The following is a 22,144-nucleotide window of genomic DNA, read 5'->3' as shown; positions in this document are numbered from 1 at the left end:
CCCCAGCCCTTGAGCAGGCATTTTGATTGTAACAAATTCATCAGTGGACAGGTGCCTACAATCCCAGCACTCAGGAGGCTGAGGCAGGAGGATGACAAATTTGAGCCCAGCCTGGGCGACTTGGCAATATGCTATTTCAAAATAAAAGATAAAAAAAAAATGGTCTTGGTGCAAAAGCTTTAAGTTCCATCCCTAGTACTGCAAAAAACGAAGTGACACATTTATAGTGCTTAAAGACAGAAGCTCAAGAGATCCTGTCCCAGGCTGGCTTCCTCTTCTTAAGAATGATTTTTTGGCTGGGCGTGGTGGCGCACACCTGTAATCCCAGCACTTGGGAGGCTGAGGCAGGATAATCCTTGCAAGTTCGAGACCAGCCTGGGCTACAAAGTGAGCTCAAAGGCAGCCTGAACTGCAGAGCGAGACCCCAAAAAAGACAAAAAAAATCCAAACAAACAAAAAAAGAATGATTTTTTGCTGGGTATGGTGCACATCTGTAATCCCATCACTTCGGTAGCTGAGGCAGGAGGATTGCCACAAGTTCCAGACTATTCTGGGCTACACAATTAGTTTTAGGCCAGCCTGAACTATGTAGCAAGACCTTGTATGCAAAAAACCAAGCAAATAAAAATGATTTTTAGCCAGTGTGGTGGCACATGCCTGTAATCACAGCACTTGGGAGGCTGAGGCAGGAGGATTGCTTCAAGTTCAGGGCCAGCCTGGGCTACAAAGCCAGCCAGTCTGAACTGCGTAGTGAAACCCTATCTCCAAAAGGAAAAAAAAAAAGGGTTTTAGAAAAGCAAACTGTTGCCATAGGGTAGACCCTGACCTACACTGTGCACCACCTCTGTTTCCTCTCAGCTGCAACTAAAACTTTTATCCTCCTTGCTCACCTCTGGAAACTAAGGCATAGAGAAGCTGAAGTCACTTGCTTAGAGTTTAACCCTGACTCATGACCTCGGCACTAGTTCCTGCCACATATGTCTCCATCTTCCCCTCCTGCCTCTGTTCTGTGGACTGTCTGGGCCTCATTTCCCCCATTGCACAGTGAGGAAGCCAGACCCTGGCATTTGAGACCTCACTGGGGGACCATGTCCTCTGGGTCATTGTCCTGGGGAAACCCACCCAAGACTTGGGGTGACGCAGTCTCTGACCCCTCCCCACCTCAAGCCGCTGAGTTCTTCTGAGAGTGAGGCCCCTGAAGCCGACCCCGCAGGTGGCAGCGACGCCGACGAGGATGAGGAGGACCGGGGGGTCATGGCTGTCACAGCTGTAACTGCTGCAGCTGCCAGTGACAGGATGGAGAGTGACTCAGACTCTGATAAGAGCAGCGACAACAGCGGTTTGAAACGGAAGACATCGGCACTGAAGGTACAGGTGAGGCTGGGTGGCCTGGTCTGTCCCAGGCAGGGAACAGGTGCCTTGGCACTGCCCTGTTGTTTCCGTTGGAACCTTGAGGTCTTTCCTGGTAGCCCCCCATCCCCACCCCTGCCTCACCCTTTTTTCTTTTAAGACAGGGTCTTGCTATGCACTTCAGGCTAGCTTTGAACTCCTGGCGATCCTCCTGCCTCAACCTCCTAAGTGCTACAATTACTGGCGTGTGCCGTCATGCCTGGCTTTATCTTTTAAGACAGGGTCTCACTGAGGCACTAAGTTGCTCAGGTTGGGCTCAAATTAAATGATCCTCCTCAACCTCCTGGAGTACTGGGATGATAGGCATATGGCACGATGCCTGGCTCCAGATGCTTTATTTTGTTTTATTTTATTTTATTTTTTTGACACAGGATCTTGCTAGGGTTAGGGTTAAGGCTCAGACTGGCCTTGAACTCACTGTGTATCCCAGGCTGGCCTTGAACTCACAGTGATCCTCCTGCCTCAGCCTCCCCCTTGCTGGGATTATAGGCATGTGCCACCACACCTGGCCAGAAAAAAATTGTTTGAGACAGGGTCTTGGTATGTATCCCAGGCTGACCTTAAACTCAACAGCCAATCCTCCTGCCTTGGCCTCCTAGGTGTGCACCACCACAACCAGCTTCATATGATTTTTAATGAAAGAAACTCATATACCATGAAACACACTTTTAAAACGGACAGTTCAAGCTGAGTATGGTGGTGCACACCTGCAATCCCAGCATTGGGGAGGCTGAGGCAGGTAGGTTGCTGTGAGTTTGAGGCCACCTGGGCTACATAGTAAGACCCTGTATCCAAAAATGCATATATATGTATATGTACAGTTCAGTGATTTTTAGTTTACTTGCAGTGTTGTACAGCTGTCATCTCTGCCTAATTTCAGAAGATTTTGTCCCCTATTAAAAAAAAGAATCCTTGCCCTCATGAGCAGTCCTTACTTCTTTACTCTTTCCCAGCCCTGGCAACCCTGAGTCCACCTCCTGTCCTGGACATTTCCTGTCCATCGAGCCCTCGCTGTGTGTCCTTTTGTGTCTGGCATCTCTACGGAGCATGGTGTCCCCAAGGTCCATCTGCATTGTGGCGGGTGTCATAGCCTCACCCCTTTTCTTGGCAGAGTGATATTCCATTGTGTTTGTGGCCTACGTTGTGTTTCTCCACTCAGGTCCATGGCCATTTAGGTTGTTACTGCACCGATTGGTAATTAGGAGTCAGGCTGCTACAAACTTTTCTGTACCAGTTTTCATGGGGATGTGTTGTTTTTCATTCTCCTGGGTACATTCTCTCTTCTGTGTACTTCAGGCTGGCTCAGGTGATCCTCCTGCCCTGGCTTCCCAAGTGCTGGGATTACAATCAGTCACCATCACACCTGGCCTTACAGCTTCTAAGTATTTGGGCCTAGTGAAAGGACCAGGTTCTAATAAATAAGTTCTAGAATTCCAGCACATTGTTCTGAAAGAGGCAATTCTCTTTGTGTTTTATTTTTTGGCACTGGGTGATGAACCCAGGGTCTTGTGCATGCTCAGCACAAGCTCCACCAGTGAGCTACACCACAGCCCATTATTGTCCTGTTTTTTTTTTTCCATTATTGTTGAAGGTAAAATTTGATTTTGATTCTAAAGTGATGAACCATATTTGTTGTAAATTAGTTAGAAAATGTAAAGCTAGGAGAAAATACCCCTGCTGTCTGAGGGGTTTCTAAACCAGTGAGGGTCAGTAAACCCCTGGTGCATTTTGCATCTTTTTTATGCCTGGTAGTGAAAGCATTCTGTACTGTTTTAAGATGAAGCTCTTAGTGTTTGAGAAGTAGCCAGTGATGTGAATGAATTCTACTCTGTATCTTACTAAGATTGTTGGATAAGCCAGTTGAGTGGTGTACATGAGGCATCCCAGCACTGTGGGAGGCTGAGGCAGGAGGATTGCAAGATAGAGCCCAGCCTGGGTAATTTAGTGAGACTTGTCTGCAAATTAAAAGGGGTTAGAGATATAGCTCAGTCTGAAAGTGCTGCGTTCTGTCCCTAGTGTTACTAAAGAAAGATCATAGCATAATACCATTTTAATCATTTCTTGTGCACAGCTCAGAAGTATAAGCACATTCCCGTGGCTGTGCAGCCATTGCCACTGTCCACATCCAGAACATTTTGACCTCTGTCCTCGTGGAACACTGACCCCCATCCCCTCCCAGCCCTGGCACCACCGTGCTACACACTAAGCCCCAATACTTAGAAGCTGTAAAGCCAGGTGTGGTGGTGATCGCTTGTGATCCCAGCACTTGGGAAGCCAGGGTAGGAAGATCACCTGAGCCAGCCTGAAGTACGTAGAACAGAGAATATACGCAGCAGGCGCTGCTCGTTTCCCAGTCGCTGAGGCTCTGGACCTGCCTTTGCAGATGTCCGTCTCCAAGCGAGCTCGCAAAGCCTCCAGCGACCTGGAGCAAGCCAGCGTGTCGCCTTCTGAAGAGGAGAACTCAGAGAGTTCTTCCGAGTCCGAGAAGACCAGTGACCAGGTGGGCAGCAGGGCAGGGGCTGGCACGGGAGCGGAGGTGAGGGTCACCAGTGGCGGCAGGCAGCACCCCTGCAGCTCCTTCCTTCTCACACAGGACTTCACTCCCGAGAAGAAAGCCGTAGTCCGGGCGCCGCGGCGGGGCCCCCTGGGCGGACGGAAGAAGAAGGTAGAGCATCTGGTGTCTGCTTCCTGTGCTTAGTGCTGCTCTTCATCTCCGGCTGAGCCTTGGGTGGAGGGGTTGTACGCAGGCCTGAGGCTGACACCTGGGGAGCGGCAGGTCCTGACCTCGGGTGCCCTGGTGGGCACAGTCCAGCTTCACAACGTGCCAGGGGCTGCCGAGGCTCTGAGAGCACCCTTGCCCTCACTGGGTGTGGGATGTGTGGGGTCTGGAATGTGTGTGTTTGTGTACGTGTGTGTGTGTGTGTGTGTGTGTGTGTGTGTTGTGGCCTGTCCTATGTGGCGTGTGTTACACCGAGCATGCGTGCTGTGTGCAGGCTGGGGGCTGGGGCAGCCTGGCCAGCACATCCTCTGTGTCCTACTGAGAGCCCCTCCTCACTGGACAGCCCTGGGGTCTGCTCTGCCCCCTGCTTTCTTGGGGGAGAGGATGTGCCTTGCCCTGAAGGAGTGCTTAGCGGGTGCCTAAGCTGCAGGGGTTGGGGCCAAGCCGCTGAGCCCCCTCACCCCAGCTTCTCCCTGCTGGCCCCTCCTTTCCCCAGAAGGTGCCGTCAGCCTCAGACTCAGACTCCAAAGCCGATTCAGATGGGGCCAAGGAGGAGCCGGTACCTGTGGCCAGGTCAGCGTCTTCCTCCTCTTCTTCCTCCTCCTCCGACTCCGATGTATCTGTCAAGAAACCTCCTCGGGGCAGAAAGCCAGGTAGGGCCTGACCCAGGGCCTCGGCCTGTCCTGCTGCCGTGCCCCCCTCAGGTGCCTGTGCTGGCCCTGGGGAGCTGGCAGGTGACAAGTCCAACCCCTCTTCCCTCCTGTAGCTGAGAAGCCTCCGCCAAAGCCCCGAGGGCGGAAACCAAAGCCTGAGCGGCCACCTTCCACCTCCAGCAGTGACAGGTGGGTGTCAGGGCTGCTGGTTGACCTCCCGCTGAGGCCTCTGCCCGGCCGAGGCCATGGGTGCTGCAAGGGCTTGGCTTCCACGGGGGCTTGAAGCAGAGTCCTGGGGCCCTGGAGTCCCCCTGACTGCCCCGTCTGTCCGCCAGTGACAGTGACGAGGTGGACCGTATCAGTGAGTGGAAGCGGCGCGACGAGGAGCGGCGGCGGGAGCTGGAGGCCCGGAGGCGGCGGGAGCAGGAGGAGGAGCTGCGGCGGCTGCGGGAGCAGGAGAAGGAGGAGAAGGAGCGGCGGCGCGAGCGAGCCGAGCACGGGGAGGCCGAGCGAGGGGGCAGCGGTGGCAGCAGTGGGGACGAGCTCAGGGAGGACGATGAGCCCGTCAAGAAGCGGGGCCGCAAGGCCCGGGGCCGGGGGCCGCCCTCCTCCTCCGACTCGGAGCCCGAAGCAGACCTGGAGAGAGAGGTGTGTGCTTAGGAGGCCGCCGTGCCATGCTCCAGCCTGTGCCCAGCCCTCTCTCGGCCCATGTGGCTTTGGTCAGCGGTCCCTTTGCTCCATACATTTGCTGGACACCTGCTGGGTACTCGGTTCCGTTCTGGGTGCTGGGGGCACAGCAACGAGTGAGCGAGCCCAGCCCAGCCCTACAGCAGCTGGCCTTGCGGGGCCGGAGGCGACCACACAGGATGTTGCACAGGGTGAGCTCGGCCAGCTGGATTTACTTCAGTGCTGGGCTGTACCCAGGACCTTGCGTGTGCTGGTCAAGCCTTCACGCTGAGTCACTCCCTCTGCACCTCTTCTGGTTTCAATAGGGTGGATCCTAAAGACTTCACTTGACACCATAATATCTAAGTGAGGGGAATCTGGGGAAGCAGTCAGGCTGGAGCGCCGCCCATGCAAAGGCCCTGGGGCAGGACAGCACAGCACAGTGCAGGAGCAGGGAGGAGCCTGGGTAGCTGGAGCAGAGGGAGGAGTGGGGGAGGCAGGCAAGAGGGGAAAGGATGGGGTGGTCATGCAGAGTCCTGTGGGCTGCAGGAGGACTTGGGTTTTGGCTCCAGGGAGGTAGGAGCCATGGAGGGTTGAGGGCAGAGAGAGACGCGGACTTGGGGCTCATGGCACCTTCTGTTACTCTGGGGGAACCAATTATGGGTGAGATGGGAATAGTTTCAGCTTCCGAGGCGTGGTGGTAACCGTGAGGCCTGCTTCGTACATTTGCATGCTGTGGGCCTAGTCGGATTCCCCAGCCTCCTCGCTGTGGCAGTCTGGCCTGATCAGAGTCTGACATTGTAGGTGCCTGGGTGTCCCTGTCCAGGTCTGCCTTCTTTGCAAGGAGCAGAGGGAGGACCACCTCTCCGTATTACCCATGTTTCTCAAAGGGGAGGGTCCTGGCGAACGAGTTCCTGTCGCACCAGAGTGTGACACTCCTAGCAGGGGTGCAGCGTCTCCCTCCGTGAGTGGAGCCCTCTGAGGTCCCCAGGGCTCTGAGAAGGGCTTCCAGGCCCTCCGCCCTTCCCGGCTTCCATCCTCCCCACAAGAGAAGGCAGCACAGAGTCAGGCTTGGCCTCCACGCGGGTCTGCATCAAGGCCCTGCCGCCGCTCAGACCCCCTTTGCTCCGGCTGCCGCAGGGGAAGAAATCCACCAAGAAGTTCCAAGCACAGAGCACAGAGCCCACTCGGAAGCCGAGCCAGAAGGAGAAGAGAGGGCGGCCTGAGGAGAAGCACCGGGCCAGGTCAGCAAGTGCCTCCCCCTCCCAGGCCTTGTGCTCAGCACCCTGGGGCAACCTGCGCCTTGGGAGAGCCCTGGCTTCTGGGCTTAATCAGGAGCCTCAGCCGCTCGAGCTTTCCTGTTCTTGGGGTCCATCAGGCTGGGGAGGAGCCACTGTCCCAGCATTGTGGTTCTAGGCCAGGGATCTCGGGGGGTGATCATGCCCTCGGCACACTGGGTAGTGTCTGCAGAAATTACTGGCTGTTGGGATGGGGGAGCCCCTGGCGTGGAGCAGGGGGAGGCCAGGGACACTGCAGCCCAGCCCTTGTAGTCCCCAGGACACCCCAGAGGGTGACCCTCCGCCCCAGTGTCCGCAGTGCCAATGGGGAGGTCCTGCCCTCGCACCGTAGCTCTGTTTCCGAGCCCCACTGTGGTGTGGAGTGAGCCACGTTCCCTGCCCACTTCTCCAAGGGAGTCCAGCTGTGGCAGAGAGAGATGCCTGGAGCCTGGCCCCTCGGCGTGGTGGCCCTGCGGTGCGGGGCTCTGTGGGGTCCCTGTGGCACTGGAGAGTACGGAACGCCAGTGCTTTTTATTAACTTGTTTGCCAGGTTTCGTACAGCTGACTCTCCACCACTAGTGTGAAAAAGAATTTTAGGATTTTTTTTTTTCTCCGTACTGGGAATGGAACCTAAGGTTTTTGCACTGACTTCATCCCCAGCCAGCCTTTATTTTGAGACAAGGTCTCACTAAATCATTAAGTTGCTCAGCTTAGGCTCAGAGTTGATCCTCCTGCCTCAGCCTCCAAGAGTGCTAGGATAACAGGCTGCACAAGAATTCTCGGCTCTTCTGTAGTTTGTTCATAGAACCAAGGGAGGGCTTGTGTGTCTGGTCGGTGGCTCACAAACCTAGGCCATGCCAAAGCCTTGACACGCCTTCGCCCAGCTCCCAGGGCCTCCCGAAGGCTTCTGCAGGGGTGCCGCTCTACCCTAGCCCTGGTTCCTGGTGAGGAAAGCAGCAGGGCTGGGCCAGGTGGCTTCAGGGACAGGCTGGCCGGGCCTGTCTGAGGCAGCGCTTCTCCACAGGCCCGTGAAGGTCGAGCGGACCCGGAAGCGGTCAGAAGGGCTCCCGCTGGACAGGAAGGCGGAGAAGAAGAAAGGTAAGTGCTGGCCGCAGAGGCCGCTGTGGGAGGAGGCCGGGCTGGTCAGGGCACAGTCCCTGGTCAGGTCCCTGGCCTGGTGCCCAGCGGCCCTGAGGCACACCCTGGAGTATGTGCAGGATAGGGGTGGAGCTGCCCCCTCGGGGGTCTGCAGCTGCTGCCCTACGTGGCCGCCTGTGGCCTGGGCCTGCAGTCCCTGCTCAAGCCTTTTGGTGTCTCCTGGCCTAGAACCTTCCGTGGAGGAGAAGCTGCAGAAGCTGCACAGTGAGGTCAAGTTCGCCTTGAAGGTTGACAACCCGGTAAGAAGCTCCTAGAGCCTTAGGGCACAGCCCACCCACGGCCTCCGGAGCTGAGTGGTCCTGCCACCACCTCGCTTCCAGGGCTCCTGGGAAGTCTTGGGAGGCTGAGACACATCTGGGGTCCCACAGGGCAGGTGGTTGTTGATTGGGTGAGGGCCTGGGGTGAGCCTGGCTTCTTCAGCAGGAGCCTTACCAGGCCCAGGGACCCCACCCAGTGTCTGGGTCCACACCAGTAAGGTCAGCAGAGGCAGCAGACAGAGATGGGTCCCTGCTGAGGGCTTGGATGTCTACTGCCCTCCGGGCCCTCCAGGTGCCCTCACCCATGCTGCCCGTCCTCTCTTGCGCCCCTCTGTAGGACGTGAAGAGGTGTCTGAATGCCCTGGAGGAGCTGGGGACGCTGCAGGTGACCTCTCAAATCCTTCAGAAGAACACAGATGTGGTGGCCACGTTGAAGAAGGTACAGCAGGGATAGGAGGTGGCAAGTGGCGGGGCCCATTGTGTGGTGGTGGGGGCCGGAGGGAGGGTCCTAGTGGGGAGGCCAGCTGCCCTCAGTGAGCCCAGCCATTCCCGCCAGATTCGCCGCTACAAAGCCAACAAGGAGGTGATGGAGAAGGCAGCAGAAGTCTATACCCGGCTCAAGTCGCGTGTCCTGGGGCCCAAGATTGAGGCGATCCAGAAGGCAAACAAAACCGGAACAGAGAAGGAGAAGGCGGAGGTGGAAAAGGCTGAGGAGAAGCTGGCAAGGGAAGAGACCACCAAGGAGAAGGCGGAGGACGTGCCCAGCCCGGGTGTGGGTGGGTGGCAGTCCGATCTCCATGTGTCCAGCCGGAGGGGCGGTGGGTGCTTTGCACAGCATCCTAGGGACCTGGGGACCACAGCTCTGCTCTCCACCACGCACTGACCGGTGCGGTGTGTTCTGGGGGTCTCTGCAGACCTGGGCATCACAGGGAAGCTGCTCTGCCGAGCACCAGGCAATCGTGCTGTAGCGGCCTTGAGCCCTGATGGTGCCACCCATGAGCCAAATGCATGCACCTGTGCCTCGTGGAGGCCCTGGAGCAGCGCTTGGGGCTGGTGGAGAACCCAGCCGTGGCCAGCACAGCCTCCTAGCGGGGTTCGGGGCAAGCCCAGCCCCATTCACGAGCGCTGAGGAGAGTTGAGGGCCCATAGCCGGGTCACTAGGTATGAAGGGGCTCCCAAGCCAGGCCCAGGCGTGTACCATGAGTCCTCTGCACCCTAGATCTCTCTGCCCCTGTGAACGGCGAGGCCATGTCGCAGAAGGAGGAGAGCGCGGAAGACAAGGAGCAGGAGGACGGGCAGGACTCGGAGGAGGGCCTGCGGCGCAGCTCCTCGGAAGACCTGCACGAGTGAGTGTCTGTGGGGCGGCCAGCAGCACGGCTTGCTGTCCGTGCGGCTCCTTACACTTGGTCCCCTAGGAAGGGGCTTGGCTTGGCCTTCCCCTCCCAGGGTCCCCTCTCCCCACCCCCACCTTTGTTCAAGGGCCGGATCTTTGGGATGTCTGGACTGGGCCTCCCAGACAGGTGGCTGCTTGCCCATGACCCTCCAGGAGTGCCCTGTCAGGCGCCATTCACCAGCATCAGCCACCTGGCCCTTCTAGCCAGTGCCAAGGGCCACAGGCTGTGCCCCATTGGCCAGGTTCAAGGCTCATTTGATTGATTGATTGATTGATTGATTGTACCTGGAATCAAGCTCAGGCGCTTGCCCTTGCCAGGCAGGCGCTGTGCCGAGGAGGTACATCCCCAGCTTAAGGCTCATTTAAACGGCAGCCGCTTTGCACCAGGCCTGACAGCCTCTGTGCGTAGGGCTGGGGACACGGGAGCTCTGTGCGCGGAGCACTTGCCACGTCCAGGGGTCAGAGAGACAGGAAGGCAATGTCTGGGCTCGACCCCCACCCCGCCCAAGTACTCATCCCACCCGTGCCCCCGCAGCCTGCAGGAGGGCCCCGACCTCGACGGGCCTGGGAGCGAGCGGCAGGAGCGCGAGAGGGTGCGGCTGGACTCGGAGTCCCTGGATGAGGAGAGCTGAGCTGCCGGCTGGGCAAGGCGCGCTGTCATCCATGGGCCTCTGCTCCTCCCGGCCCCATCAGGCAGGGAACATTTGGGGGAAACGCTGTGCTGTTTGTTTGTATTTGTCCTTGGGTTTTTTCTGCCTAATTTCTGTGATTTCTGACAGACATGAAATGACTATAAAGGTTTTTTTAATGAAAAAAGATCACCTTTATTGGCTTGGTTTCCTAGGGTTGCTGGACCAGTTGGGGGCAGAGGCAGAGAGCAGTTTGCAGCTGTCAAAGGGCCTGTGTGGGGCAGAGGTCACCCTGTGGGCCTCCGTGAGCAGCGTGGCAGTGGACAGTGGGCCAGAGCAGGGCCTTGCCGGGAACCTTGAGTTGGGCACTCACTGCTGTGGGCTGGGCCGCCGGGACCAGGGCAGGCTGGGCAGCATCAGAGATGGCTAAGGAGGGCAGAGCCGGCTGTGTGCTGGGAAGTCGGCAGTCTAGATCTTTGCTCACTCACCCACGTCACTGCCCCACCGAGGCCAGAGGTGGCTCTGGGCCCCAGGAAGACCAAGTCCTGGGTGCCAGCTCTGGGCACTCAGGACCAGAGGGCTGCTGTGGGTTGTCCATCGTGAGGGACCAAGCTCCTCCCAGCTCTGTCACCAGCTTGTTGTGTGGCCTTGGGCACTGGACCCTCCCTCTCTGGGCCCCTCTGTCCTCCCTGGTGTGAGGTGACCAGGCACAGTGACCTGGCACAGTGTGGGTTCGGGTTGGGTGCGCGTGGCTTATAGCAGAGGACGTTCTCCCTCAGCAGTGCCATCCAGCCTCGTCCCTGCGGCGGGCAGGCAGTCTCCTTGCCCAGCAGGAGGTGGGTGTGCAGGGGACGGATTTCCTGAGCCTTGGTCCCTGCGTGGTTTTGACGGACAGGAGCTCGAGGTGCTGGGCCTGGCTTCTGTAAACGGCTGTGTCTGTGGTGTCACAGCCCCAGTGACCCTGAGGCAGACTGAAGAGGGCTGCCTTCTCAGGCCCCTCTAGTCCCAGCTTCACACCCCACTGCCTGTCTCTCAGCATCCCCTGAGGACCTGGGGGCTGAGGCTGGGCAAGACTGGGCCTCAGTCACTGCCATCCCAGGCCCTCACCTAGACCGGTCCAAGAAACACCATTAGGGGGTGCCGTGGGTGCGGCAGTAGAAGGGCTCCCTATGGGTAAAAGGGGCCCTTTCAGACCGGCCGCGTGTCTGCTTCTCTCGGATTGGGTGCTCAGTCAGAGGCCGCAGTGCTTGGTCAGGGCCGCCTGGAGAAGGGATGGGAGGTGCAGGCAAGCCTGGCCGGTGCCCGGTGCTGGGACTCAGACACTGTGTCCCCTCTGGCCCTTGGGGTCTGGCCAGCTCCAGCCCGCAGGGCCAAGACCTTCAGGCACTGGATCTGGGTTTAGAGAAGGTGCTGAAGAGGGCCCCGCTGGGCAGGTGGGGAGATGCCTACACTTGCTGAGTGCTGGGGGGCAAGGCAAAGGGCCCCACCAGCCAGCCCAGCGGAGGGCTGTGCTGCAGGCCGTCCAGCAGCTGGTCCAGCCCTTGCCACGCCTGGCCCACGCCCTCTCGGCTCTGCACCAGGCGCTCAGCTGGCAGCTCCTCACTGGGGCCTGTGGAAGACACGATGCTGTAGAGATCGCAGAGGCTGTGCCGCGCCCGGCCCACCTGCCGCTGGTGCTCAGGCAGCCCCTGCAGGCCGGAGGCCAGACCGCTGTAGGCTGTGTGCAGCTGCCGGATGAGCGCGCAGACCCTGGCCAGCACCTGCAGGATCAAGAAGCCAAGAAGCATGGAGGTGAGGGTGGGGCTCGAGGTGCCTCAGGTACCTGCCTGCCCGCCAGGAGGGCAGGGGCGGGGCTTGCCTTGCCACACCCACCTCTGGGGTCCTGGTGTCCTCCACTGGGGGGTTTAGGCCCTGGTCCAGGCACAGCTGCCCTCCTGGAGCCTGTGCGGCTTTTTCAATCTGGTGAGAGAGCAAAGCGGGAGATGAGGGCCTCCTGGCCGGGGCCTGGGGATATTGAGCGGCTGGCCCCAGGGCTGCGCGTCCAGACCTTCCCCAGGCCGGTCCCAGCACTCAGCTTCCCTCCTGTCCCTGTTCTGCCCTCAGGCCACACATCCGGGGCACCACGGGCTTTCTGTCTTCCTGTGAAGAACCTGTCTGCAGACCTAGGTGGCTTTGCTGTTGAAACCCACCTTCAGCGTCTCACCACCCTGGGCTGCTAGGCTGCTCTTTCGGCCCTTCGCCACTGCCCTGATCTGTGTAGAAGGCTCCTCATGCGTCTCAGCTCCTGCTTTCGACCCATGTGGCCTGATCTTAAATAACACCCGTCAGATCGGGCCGTCCCTCTGCCCGCAACCTCCAGGGCTCCCACTTCCCTGGCGCCAGAGCCCAAGTCCTCCTCCAGCCCTGCAAGGCCACCCTATCCCCTGCCCATTCCCTTCCCCTCTGTGCCCCTCATGCCCTCTGCTCCAGCCACACAACCAGGCTCCAAGCTGCCCCAGGGCCTTTGCATGGTTGTGCCCTCCACCTGGAATGCTGTTCCCTTCGACCTTGCCTTGAGTGTCCCCTTCCACAGTGAGCACCCCGGTGCGGCCACTGCCTTGTCCTTGGTCATCTTCATGTTGCCAGGCATTGTCCAGGTTGCCATATACTTGGCACCTGCCCACATCCCTCAAGCAGCCCCTTTAGGTGGAGACATGGGTTTTATTCTCGGGTCCCCCACATTCACTATTCACTACTGAATGAATGATGTTTGATTGGGTTTCCACTCACAGCATTCTTCTTTTGTTTGTTTATTTGTCTTTTTGAGACAGGGTCTCATTCTGCAGTTCAGGCTGTCCTTGAGCTCACATTGTAGCCCAGGCCATTGAACTCACAATGATCCTCCTGCTTCAGCCTCCCAAGTGCTGGGGTTACAGGCGTGCGCCACCACACCCAGCCCCAGCATTCTTTGTGTGCCCCTGAGCAGATCTCTTTCACTGGCTGCTCTTGGCCTCAGTTTCCCCTCTGAGGCTGCCAGTGGTGACTTCTTGCCCAGTCTGCTCTGCCCTGAGGACCCGAAGGCAGAAAGATGCTTTCTGAGTAGCTGTTTGCGACAGGTTGCCGGCCGCAGCCTGTGCGTGCATTTCTTGGCGGGCTTTTGCTGAGGGCCTCCCTGGGAGGCGAGAGGGCCTCAGGACTGTGGGGGGCTGGGTGGAGGCTGGGGTGCTACTCAGCACTCCGCAGTGCCTGGGGTGTCCTGTCGCAGAGAATGAACTGACCTGTGGCCACAGCACCTGAGGGAGGTGCTGGGCCAGAGGAGGGTGTGGACGCCTGGCCCCTTAATGCTGTTGTCACCCTCCACGGTATCCAGCCTGGGTTCCCCCAGCCACACCTCGGCTTCTCCCAGTCACCGCGGTACTCTGTGCTGGCAGCGCACCCAGCCTGTTCTGGGGGTGTACTGTCCCTTCCTCCTGGGTGTTGCCTGGCTGTCTCCAGAGTCTCTGCCCTGTCTGCCCTGCACACAGCTGGTTCCCCAACAGGGCGCTCGGGCGCCATACACAGTCATGAGTGCGCGTGCGTTCCTCAGGGAAGGTTGGGGAAGGGGCCGCTCACCGCGCGGAAGGAGTCCTGGAGCTGGGCCACAGCGTCCCTGGCTTGGAACTGGTGGTGCTGCACGTGGCTCAGGGCATGTTCGAAAGCCCGCTGGCGCAAGCTGGGGGCCAGGTCACCAAGACGGACAAAGTAGCTCCCCTGGTCCACGGAGAGTACCTTGGGCCCTGGCTCGGAGGCTGCCAGCTGGGCTGGGAAAAAAGGCAAGTGGCTGAGCCAGGGAGTTTGCCTCCGGTCTCACCGAAGCCCAGCACCCATCTGGAGCCGAGCCCACCCCGGGGACCCACCACCAGCAGGGTGCTTGTCCCTGGCGTGTGCTCACCTTGTTCCTCAGTGCTCATGGGCTGGAAGATTTCCAACCCCTCTAGCTCGTCCCGGAGCATCGTGAAGCTGGTGGCTCTTTGCTGGCTGCCTGGGGTGGCGCCGTGAGTGACCAAGGCCACGTCAGACACTAGGCTCCTGGTGGCAGCTGCGGCTTCCCCAGCAGACTGTAGGCTTGCACCGAGCGGGTCTGAGAAGCTGGAGGCCCCAGAGGACAGGGCTTCTTGGGGGCTCAAGGCAGTGTGTTCCGCACCTTTGTCTGAGGCCTGACAACTGGTAGGCCCGCCCCAGTTGGTGTCTTGGCTACCAGGGAGCCACGCCCGGGCAGTGCTGAGAGTGGCGGGGGTGGTGCCTGCGGCCATGTTCCCTGCCGCAGCCAGCCCAGCAGAGGCTGCATCTTTGATGCTGGCCAGCACAGTCTTGGTGTTGTCCAGGCTACCCTGGGCGGCCTGTTTGGCCACGTTCGTGGCCCCCATGAGCCCAGTGGACACTGCATCCGTGGTGCCCATGACCGCAGACGTGGTGGTGTCCAGGCCCCCCTGGACAGCGCCTTTGGCCACGTTCACGGCTCCGGTCACCCCACTACAGACGGTGTCCTTGGTGCCGGTCAGCACGGTCTTGGTGGTGTCCACGCCAGTTTGGATGGTTCCTTTGGCCACGTTTGCTGCCCCTGTGAGTCCAGTCGACACGGCATCTTTGGTGCCGGTCAGCACGGTCTTGGTGGTGTCCAGGCCAACCTGCACTGTGCCTTTGGCCACGTTCGCTGCTCCTGTGAGCCCGGTGGTCAGTGTGTCCTTGGTGCCCATGAGAACAGACTTGGTGGTGTCCAGGCCCCCTTGGACAGCACCTTTGGCCACGTTCACTGCCCCCATGACCCCAGTGGACACTGTATTTTTGGTGCCCGTGAGAACAGCTTTTGACGTGTCCAGGCTGCCCTGCACGGCCCCCTTGGCCACATTCACAGCACCGGTCACCCCGCTACAGACGGTGTCCTTGGTGCCGGTCAGCACGGTCTTGGTGGTGTCCAGGCCGGCCTGCACTGTGCCTTTGGCCACGTTTGCTGCTCCTGTGAGCCCGGTGGACACCGTGCTTTTGGTGCCCGTGAGAACAGCTTTTGACGTGTCCAGGCCGCCCTGGACGGCTCCCTTGGCCACATTCACAGCACCGGTCACCCCGCTACAGACGGTGTTCTTGGTGCCAGTCAGCACGGTCTTGGTGGTGTCCGCACCAGTCTGGACGGTTCCCTTGGCCACGTTCACTGCCCCTGTGAGCCCGGTGGTCAGTGTGTCCTTGGTGCCCATGACCACAGACTTGGTGGTGTCCAGGCCCCCTTGGACAGCACCTTTGGCCACGTTCACTGCTCCAGTCAGCCCAGTACAGACGGTGTCCTTGGTGCCAGTTAACACGTTCCTGGTGGTGTCCACGCCCGTCTGCACTGTCCCCTTGGCCAGGTTCACTGCACCCATAACCCCAGTGGACACAGTGTCCTTGGTGCTGGTCAGCATGGTCTTGGTGGTGTCCAGGCCGGTCTGGACAGTACCTTTGGCCAAGTTCACTGCCCCAGTGACCCCAGTGGACACTGCATCTTTTGTTCCGGTCAGCACCGTCTTGGTGGCGTCCACACCAGTCTGGACGGCTCCCTTGGCCACGTTCACTGCCCCCATGAGCCCAGTGGTCACTGTGTCCTTGGTGCCAGTGACAACAGCCTTTGAGGTATCCAGACCCCCTTGCACGACCCCTTTGGCCATACCCACCGCCCCCATGACCCCTCCAGCCACCACGTCCTTGCTGCCCGTGAGGGCTGATCGTGTGGTGTCCAGGCTGCCCTGGACCACCCCCTTTGCTGCATCCATCATGTTGGCCACCCCAGAGGAGATGGCATCCTTGGTCCTGGGCATCTGCTGAGAGAGGACACAGGGTATCAACAGCATGGAGAGGCCTTCCAGCCCACTTCCGCCATCCCTGCTCCGTAATGGGCCTGGGGAGGCCCTGTTCCCTGAGCCCTGGCTGCCTCCTGCTCCCTACCCCCTGCCCAGCACCCGCCTGGGCCTTCTGAGGTGCTCATCGCACTGGGTCAAAATGATTCCTTTCCAACCTGCTTGCACGCCCCCGATTACAGAGACCCCGTTTTAGACACCAGGCCCCTGATACCGCCGAGCCCGGGCTGCGGCCAAGTTCCAGAATTACGTGTTCTGTCCATCTGGCCTATTCTCTATGGCAGATTTTGAACCTAGTCATCCAGCAACAGAGAAACCAAGTTGCTAACTAAAATCTACATTAGCCAGGTGAGGCAGGAGGATTGCATGTTCAAACCCAGCCTGGACAACTTAGTGACTTAGCGAGACCCTATCTTAAAATTTAAAGAAATAAAAAGAGGTGGGGATGTAGCTCAGTGGTGAGCACTTGCCTGGCATGCACAAGGCTCTGGGTTCCATCCCTAGTATCCATAAATAAATTCAAGCAGAAGAAGATAATCAAGGTTTAGAAAAGTAACCAAAATGCCTGGGGATATATCTTAGTAGTGCAAGCGCCTGCCTGGCAAGCATGAGGTCGTGGGGCAGGTAGATGCCGGTGACACCTGGCCCTGGCACCATGGGGTACCTGGTACAAAAAAAAAAAAAGTAACCAGAAATGCTGAGCATGGTGGCACATGCCTGTAACCCCAGCACTGAGGAGGCTGAGGCAGGAGGATCATTGTGAGTTCGAGACCAGCCTGGGCTACAAAGTGAGCTCAAGGCAGCCTGAACTGCGTAGCGACACCCTGTCTCAAAAAGAGCAAAAAAAAAAAAAAAAAAGAAAAAGAAAGAAAGAAAAGTAACCAGAGAAGTAAGGGGTGGGTTTGAGTTGCTTCTTGCGTAGCTCTTTTGGCCTCCCATGGGCAGATTTGTGCTGGGTCACACATGAACTAAGGAAGTGACTGTTTGCAGTTACTGCCTCTCAGAGGTAGCCACGAATGTGCTGTTTTGAATTTAGGAGGCCTCATCTGGGGTGATTCTCCCCCCACACACCAGGGGACATCAAGTCTCATCAGAGGACATTTATGACTGGGGTGCTCATGGTGTGGGGCAGGTAGATGCCGGTGACACTGCTAAGCGCATTCAGGGCTCACCGCCCAACCAGAGAAGGTTTGGGCCACATTTCCATAGCACTAAAGTTGAGACACTTACACAGTTTTCAACACCTGGCCCTGGCACCATGGGGTCTGGAACAACCCAGGTTGAAATCATAGATCTTTCCCAAAATTGCTGTGTGACCTCAGACAAGCTTCGGTCCCTCTCTGAACTTAAAAGTGAGGTGTTTTTGAGACAGGGTCTCACTACGCAGCCCAGGCTGGCCTCAAGCCTGCAGTGATCCTCCTGCCTCAGCCTCCTGTGTTGGGGTCACAGGTGAGCACCACCACACCCTGCCAGAAAAGTAAGATTTAAAATGGTCCCTCCCCGAAGGATGGTGAGGAAATGGGGAGAAGCGCCTGACACTGCACACACAGCAGGTGCTCGGTGCTCAGGGGCGGGGTGTGGCCTCAGCTGCCAGGGTGCGTGTTGCTTTGGGCCGGGACACCCTGCAGAGGTGAAGCAGGATCGCAGACCCCGCCCAGACAGGCTGCTGTGTGGCTTCAGCAATGGCTCTGCTTCTCCGTGCTGCTATTGTGCTCACAGGGCAGGTGGGAGGCCTGGCCCCTGAGGAACCCAGAGCCACCATGTTGGTGACATGGAACCCATTGCACAGATGTGGAAACAGAGACCTGGAGGGCAGGAACTTCGCAGGACATGCAGGGAGGTCTGCCTTCTGCTTGTCCTATGTCCCGCCCCCCTCAGATGGGAGGGACATCCGGGGCTTTCATGCCAGGCTCAGCTCACCTTTTCTGAAGGCTGTGGCAGCTTCTCTGTGCCCCTGGCCATCGCTTCCAGGTCGGTGGCCGCTGCAGGGACAGAGGCTAGTCAGAGGGGGTGAGTGGCACAGCTGCTCTAATGCCTGTTTTGCAATTGCCGGGCACAGCCCAAAAGGTCAGGAATGTGCCAGCCATCCTGCCAGGGACAGCAGGGGGTGACATCTACAGCCGTGAGCCAGACGCAGTCACCTGTGCAGCCAGGGCATCCCAGACCCCTGGGACTGCAGTGTCCTGGAGTGGAGCTCTGTGGGGTTTCACTGCGGGGTCCTGGATGCCTACCCAAGGATCAGAGCCCACGGAGTCTGGGGCGGGCAAGAATGGGCCCGTCCCGCCCCTGCCACAACTGCCAGCAGCCTGTTGGCCAATGCATTTGGGGCAGAAGTCAGCTGCTCAGGGCACCGGGCCCAGAATGCAGTCCAGCCCTGGTGGCTGCCCACCCTTGGGTTCCCCAGGGCTGCCACCACATCACAGGAAGCTGGGTGATTGCAGGGAAGCCGCTGCCCCTCTGGGAGCCAGGACCACCACGGGCTCAGATACACGAAGTTCCCAGGCTGGTCTGTGGTGCACCGGAAACGTGGGGTGTGGCAGGCAGAGGGAGGCTTTGCAGGGAGACTGGCTGGGTTCTGATCCCCTGCTGTGCCTGGCTTTGCCTCCTGGTGACTTGCTCCCCATAGTCATGCCTCAGTTTCTCTGTTCTGTTCTAGATGAGCGTGAGAGACTTGTGTCCAGAGAGATGATGCAGGTGCGTCCATAGCATCCCCGAATAGCCAGAGGTTGCCCCCAGGGGTATTCTGTGCCAGGAGTGGGGTGTCCCGTAGAGTCTCACCTGCATATTGGTGTCACTCACCTTGAGCCCCGGGGCCAGGGGAACCTTCGGGGTTGGCAGCTGGCCTGGCCTCTTTTGTGGCACTGTGGGCACCAGACACCAGGTTCCGGGCGGAGCTGAAGCCAGGCAGGGAGGCAAAAAAGCTGCCCAGGGTCTGTGGGTGGCGGTGGGGACAGCGTGAGCCTGGTCTCGGCAAGCGGGAGCCCTGGGGTCTGTCCCACCTCAGCCCTCGCTCCTGGGCGACCTTGGGAGCATCTGCGCCACTGTGTCTGGCTGTTCCCTCCTGGCCCACAGTGGGCAAAGAAGACCGTTTCCTTCCTGGCCCCATCACACAGATGGGGAAACTGAGGCTCAGAGACAGGGTCACCCTTCAGAGAAGGCTCTGGGGGCTGCGTGGCAGCCTCCACACCCTGGCCCAGAACAGGGGGAGAGCTGGCTCCCACCCCATCTGGGAAGACCTTCAGGACCCCAGGACTGCAGTCATTCCCAGGGTCTGGGGTTCTCAGGGGAACTCTGGGGTTCCCCAGCAGTGACCTCCCCTCTCTTTACCTTGCCCTTGGGTTTGGCAGGGTCCCGGCCCCCTTGCTCTGAAGCAGACATGGCAGCAGTGTGAGTAGCTGGAAGGGGCAGAGAAGGGGCGTGAGTCAGGGTCTCCCTTCCCACCCCACACCCATGTGGCCCTGGCTGGCCAGGCCGCCCGACACCTACCTGGGCCTGGCGTTGCTGAGCCCTGCTTGAGGGGCTCGCCGGGCGCCCTCGGAGAGAGAGGGCGACGCTGCAGCTGTCAGCTGGCTCTGCCCGCGCTCCCAGGCCTTATAGGGTCCGGGCGGTGTGCGCGGCCGGTGGAGGCAGGCAGCCAAGCAGCCAGCGGCCCGGGGGGGGAGGGGGGGGCTGGCATCACGTGGCCTGCCCCGCGTGGGCCCAGTCCCAGCACCTTTCCTCTCCTCTCTGCCCTGGGTCCGCGGACCCGCCCGCCGCAGGCAGAGTGACTCAGGCTCAACAGACTCCCTCTGGGGGCCTCAGCCTCCTCCCTGGGATGGGCACAGTTCAAATCCCTGTCCCAGCGCAATGGTGTCAGATTGCATCCTTGTACCTCAGTTTCCCCATCCACATCCTCACTGCAGCCCACAGGGAAGCCCCCCGAACCTTCTTTTTCCTCTCACTGCCCCTGCTACAGCCACACGGGCCTCCTCGCTGCTCTTACAAAGCTCCAGGCCCCATCCAGCCCCAGGGCCTTTGAACAACTATGTCCTCTCCGTGGAGCACCCTTCCCCTAGATACCTGCCTGGCTCCTCCTGGATCTCACTGTGTCAAGCTTGTATTGCTCCCCCGCATCTAGAACAGTGCCTCCTGGCACACACTGGGCGCTTGAGAAATGTGTGGCTACACAGGACAACAGGGTGATCGTGGGTTTGAAACATGAGATCATGCGCAGGTGTGACCTGCCTCCCTGGGGCTCACGCAGGCACTCAACAAACACCAGCTTAGCATAGGCCAGGCAGTATCGGAGGCTCTGAGAGTAGCAGGGGGGCACTAGGAGTAAGACCGTGGCCCATTGGCTCCAGAGGTCTCAGAGACTGAAAGGGGCAGAGCCAGGCTCACATGCCGATCCACACTCTTTGTGCCAAGTGGGCGATTGGTGGGTGAACGCCTGTGCCAGCCCACCCCGGGACTGGGATGGCAGCTGCGTGCCAGGGGCAGGGCTGGGTGGCTCTGGGTTCTGCCTGGGAGGCGGGGGTCCAGCCGCTGGCCTGCTGGCCTGCTCGGGGCCTTCTCCTTGGACCCTCGCCGTGTTTGCCAAACAGGGAACAGAACAGGGGTGTTCCGCACTCCCTCATCTCAGCCAATGCAATGCATCCCGAGGATGCGAGGGCAACCGCCGCCTGGCCCCCTTTCCCACGGGGCCACAGCCCAGCGTGGCGGGAGAAAACCAGCAAAAGTAGAGTACCAACACTGACGGGCAATACCCCGGCCCGGCCCTTCAGACTTCACAGCCACTTCCCAGAGGCGAGGTGGTGCAGGGAGGGAACCTCACTTGCCCGCTCAGGCCTGGGGCTCTGTGCCTTCTCTGTTCCAGCCACACTGACCCCCACTCCCACAGGTCCCTCTGTGCCCCGTTGCCCGGCCTGGCCCTGCAGGACCTGGAGGCTTGCAGGAGGAGCCCGCTGGGGTGAGTCCAGGAGGGCTGCCTGCAGGAGGAGGCGCTGGGGATTGAGCTGGAGAGTAGGTGACCCAGGTCAGGCGAGGAGTGTGGGCTGGGTCTGGTGTCCATGGCACGGAGCCGAGTGTCTGTAGAGGGCTAGCGGAGGAGGCTGGGGGCTGGTGGTTGGTCTGAGGGCACTAGGGAGCAAAGGAGGTTCTACAGGAGGGGCAGCGAGGCACATCTACTTGGTGGGAAGTGATCAGGGCTCCCAGAGCTGCCCTCTGGACCAGTTCCCAGGACAGTGAGGGGCCGCTCTGACCTCACCGCACTGGATTGTGCTTTCCCAACATCCTGCCAGCCACAGGGGTCTGTGAGGCAGCTAAGAATGGGTCAGAGGACAGGAGGCCCTCAGGAGACCGGCCACGGCCCTTGCCCTGCCTCTGTTTCTCCATTCCTAGCCAGCTGGAGAACTGCAGCCAGACCAGTTGGTACATGTCTGGCGAGGCAGGCAGAGGAGGGGCCACCGGGTCTCCGTTCTCCCCTTTCTTCCCTGCTCCCAGCCATTTCTGAGAAATTCATTTATACTACAGTGAGAACAGCTTCTTGCTAGGTACATGCAAGGTTAAGCCATGCTCAACCCAGGCCAGCTGGTCAGGGCACAGATGCCTGTTTTCAGTCTTGAGCGCTGCCAGCGTTCCTGTGGCCGCACCCCTCTGAACCCCCCAGCGCCCCAGTTCTGAGCCCCGCTGGGAGAGAGGCTACGAGCCTTGGAGAACAGGACGTTTATTCTCAAGAGCAAGCATGGTAAGTGGGCCCAGCTGGCTGAGTGGTGCACGCGGGTGTCTTTGGGGGACCCTCAGTTGAGGATACCAGGTGTGGGGTTGTGTGGGGATGCACTGTTCAAAACTCCGAACAAGTCAGGTGCAGTGGCGCACCCCTGTAGTCCCAGCGCTCAAGAGGCTGGGGCAGGAAGATCGCTTTGAGTTCATTCCAGCCTAAGCCACATAGCAAGACCGTGTCTCAAAAATGAAACACACACACACACACACACACACACACACACACACACACACAGAGGCAAACCCCAAAAGTAATAATAATGGCAATAGAAAGCCCCAAACAGAAGCCACGGAGCAAAATGTGGATTTCTGGGTTTTTCTTGTCCCTGCCTCCTTCCAGTGCAGGGGATGGAACCCAGACAGGGCCTTAGGACTG

At 59.3% G+C, this 22,144-nt stretch overlaps 2 protein-coding genes across 5 annotated transcripts in view; one reads left to right on the top strand and one right to left on the bottom strand.

Annotated features, from left to right (window-relative positions):
* The window catches only part of LOC102006928 (hepatoma-derived growth factor-related protein 2), a gene marked incomplete at its 5' end in the record, with an annotated part of 20,348 nt that extends 9,999 nt beyond the window's left edge, over window positions 1-10,349 (top strand). Inside the window, 13 exon segments of one of the 3 annotated variants that reach the window (XM_013505189.1) lie at window positions 1,168-1,368; window positions 3,794-3,910; window positions 4,004-4,075; window positions 4,626-4,782; window positions 4,896-4,971; window positions 5,118-5,430; window positions 6,589-6,692; window positions 7,750-7,823; window positions 8,052-8,122; window positions 8,478-8,579; window positions 8,697-8,958; window positions 9,360-9,486; window positions 10,069-10,349. In XM_013505189.1, coding sequence (XP_013360643.1) covers window positions 1,168-1,368; window positions 3,794-3,910; window positions 4,004-4,075; window positions 4,626-4,782; window positions 4,896-4,971; window positions 5,118-5,430; window positions 6,589-6,692; window positions 7,750-7,823; window positions 8,052-8,122; window positions 8,478-8,579; window positions 8,697-8,958; window positions 9,360-9,486; window positions 10,069-10,165 — 1,773 coding nt within the window. 3 annotated transcript variants of the gene reach the window in all.
* Window positions 10,333-19,606, bottom strand: Plin4 (perilipin 4). Of its 2 annotated transcripts, none has more exons than XM_013505186.1 (8): window positions 19,495-19,606; window positions 19,336-19,403; window positions 18,808-18,940; window positions 17,929-17,990; window positions 14,073-15,972; window positions 13,754-13,941; window positions 12,035-12,121; window positions 10,333-11,922 (listed from the first exon to the last, which is right to left on the bottom strand). In XM_013505186.1, the coding sequence occupies exons 2-8, from the start codon at window positions 19,384-19,386 to the stop codon at window positions 11,608-11,610; spliced, it is 2,736 nt and encodes a 911-aa protein (XP_013360640.1). In that variant the 5' UTR covers window positions 19,387-19,403; window positions 19,495-19,606; the 3' UTR covers window positions 10,333-11,607. The 2 variants fall into 2 exon arrangements, with proteins under 2 accessions (XP_013360640.1, XP_013360641.1); XM_013505187.1 differs by having other exon boundaries at window positions 14,073-15,969.
* Between the last annotated feature and the right edge of the window lie 2,538 nt (window positions 19,607-22,144).

This window comes from Chinchilla lanigera, unplaced genomic scaffold (genome assembly GCF_000276665.1).
Source record: "Chinchilla lanigera isolate Chin_1 unplaced genomic scaffold, ChiLan1.0 scaffold00094, whole genome shotgun sequence".
Taxonomy (NCBI): Eukaryota; Metazoa; Chordata; class Mammalia; order Rodentia; family Chinchillidae; genus Chinchilla; species Chinchilla lanigera.
This window is presented reverse-complemented; position numbering and strand designations above follow the sequence as displayed.

What these genes read in the sequence shown, in the direction of transcription:
- Plin4 (XM_013505186.1), bottom strand. Translation starts at nt 19,386, where the DNA reads ATGTCTGCTTCAGAGCAAGGGGGCCGGGACCCTGCCAAACCCAAGGGC. An exon ending in CCCTGGCCCCGGGGCTCAAG is followed by an intron (nt 17,991 to 18,807) that starts GTGAGTGACACC and finishes CTGTCCCTGCAG; the next exon opens with CGGCCACCGACCTGGAAGCG. An exon ending in TGCCACAGCCTTCAGAAAAG is followed by an intron (nt 15,973 to 17,928) that starts GTGAGCTGAGCC and finishes GTCCTCTCTCAG; the next exon opens with CAGATGCCCAGGACCAAGGA.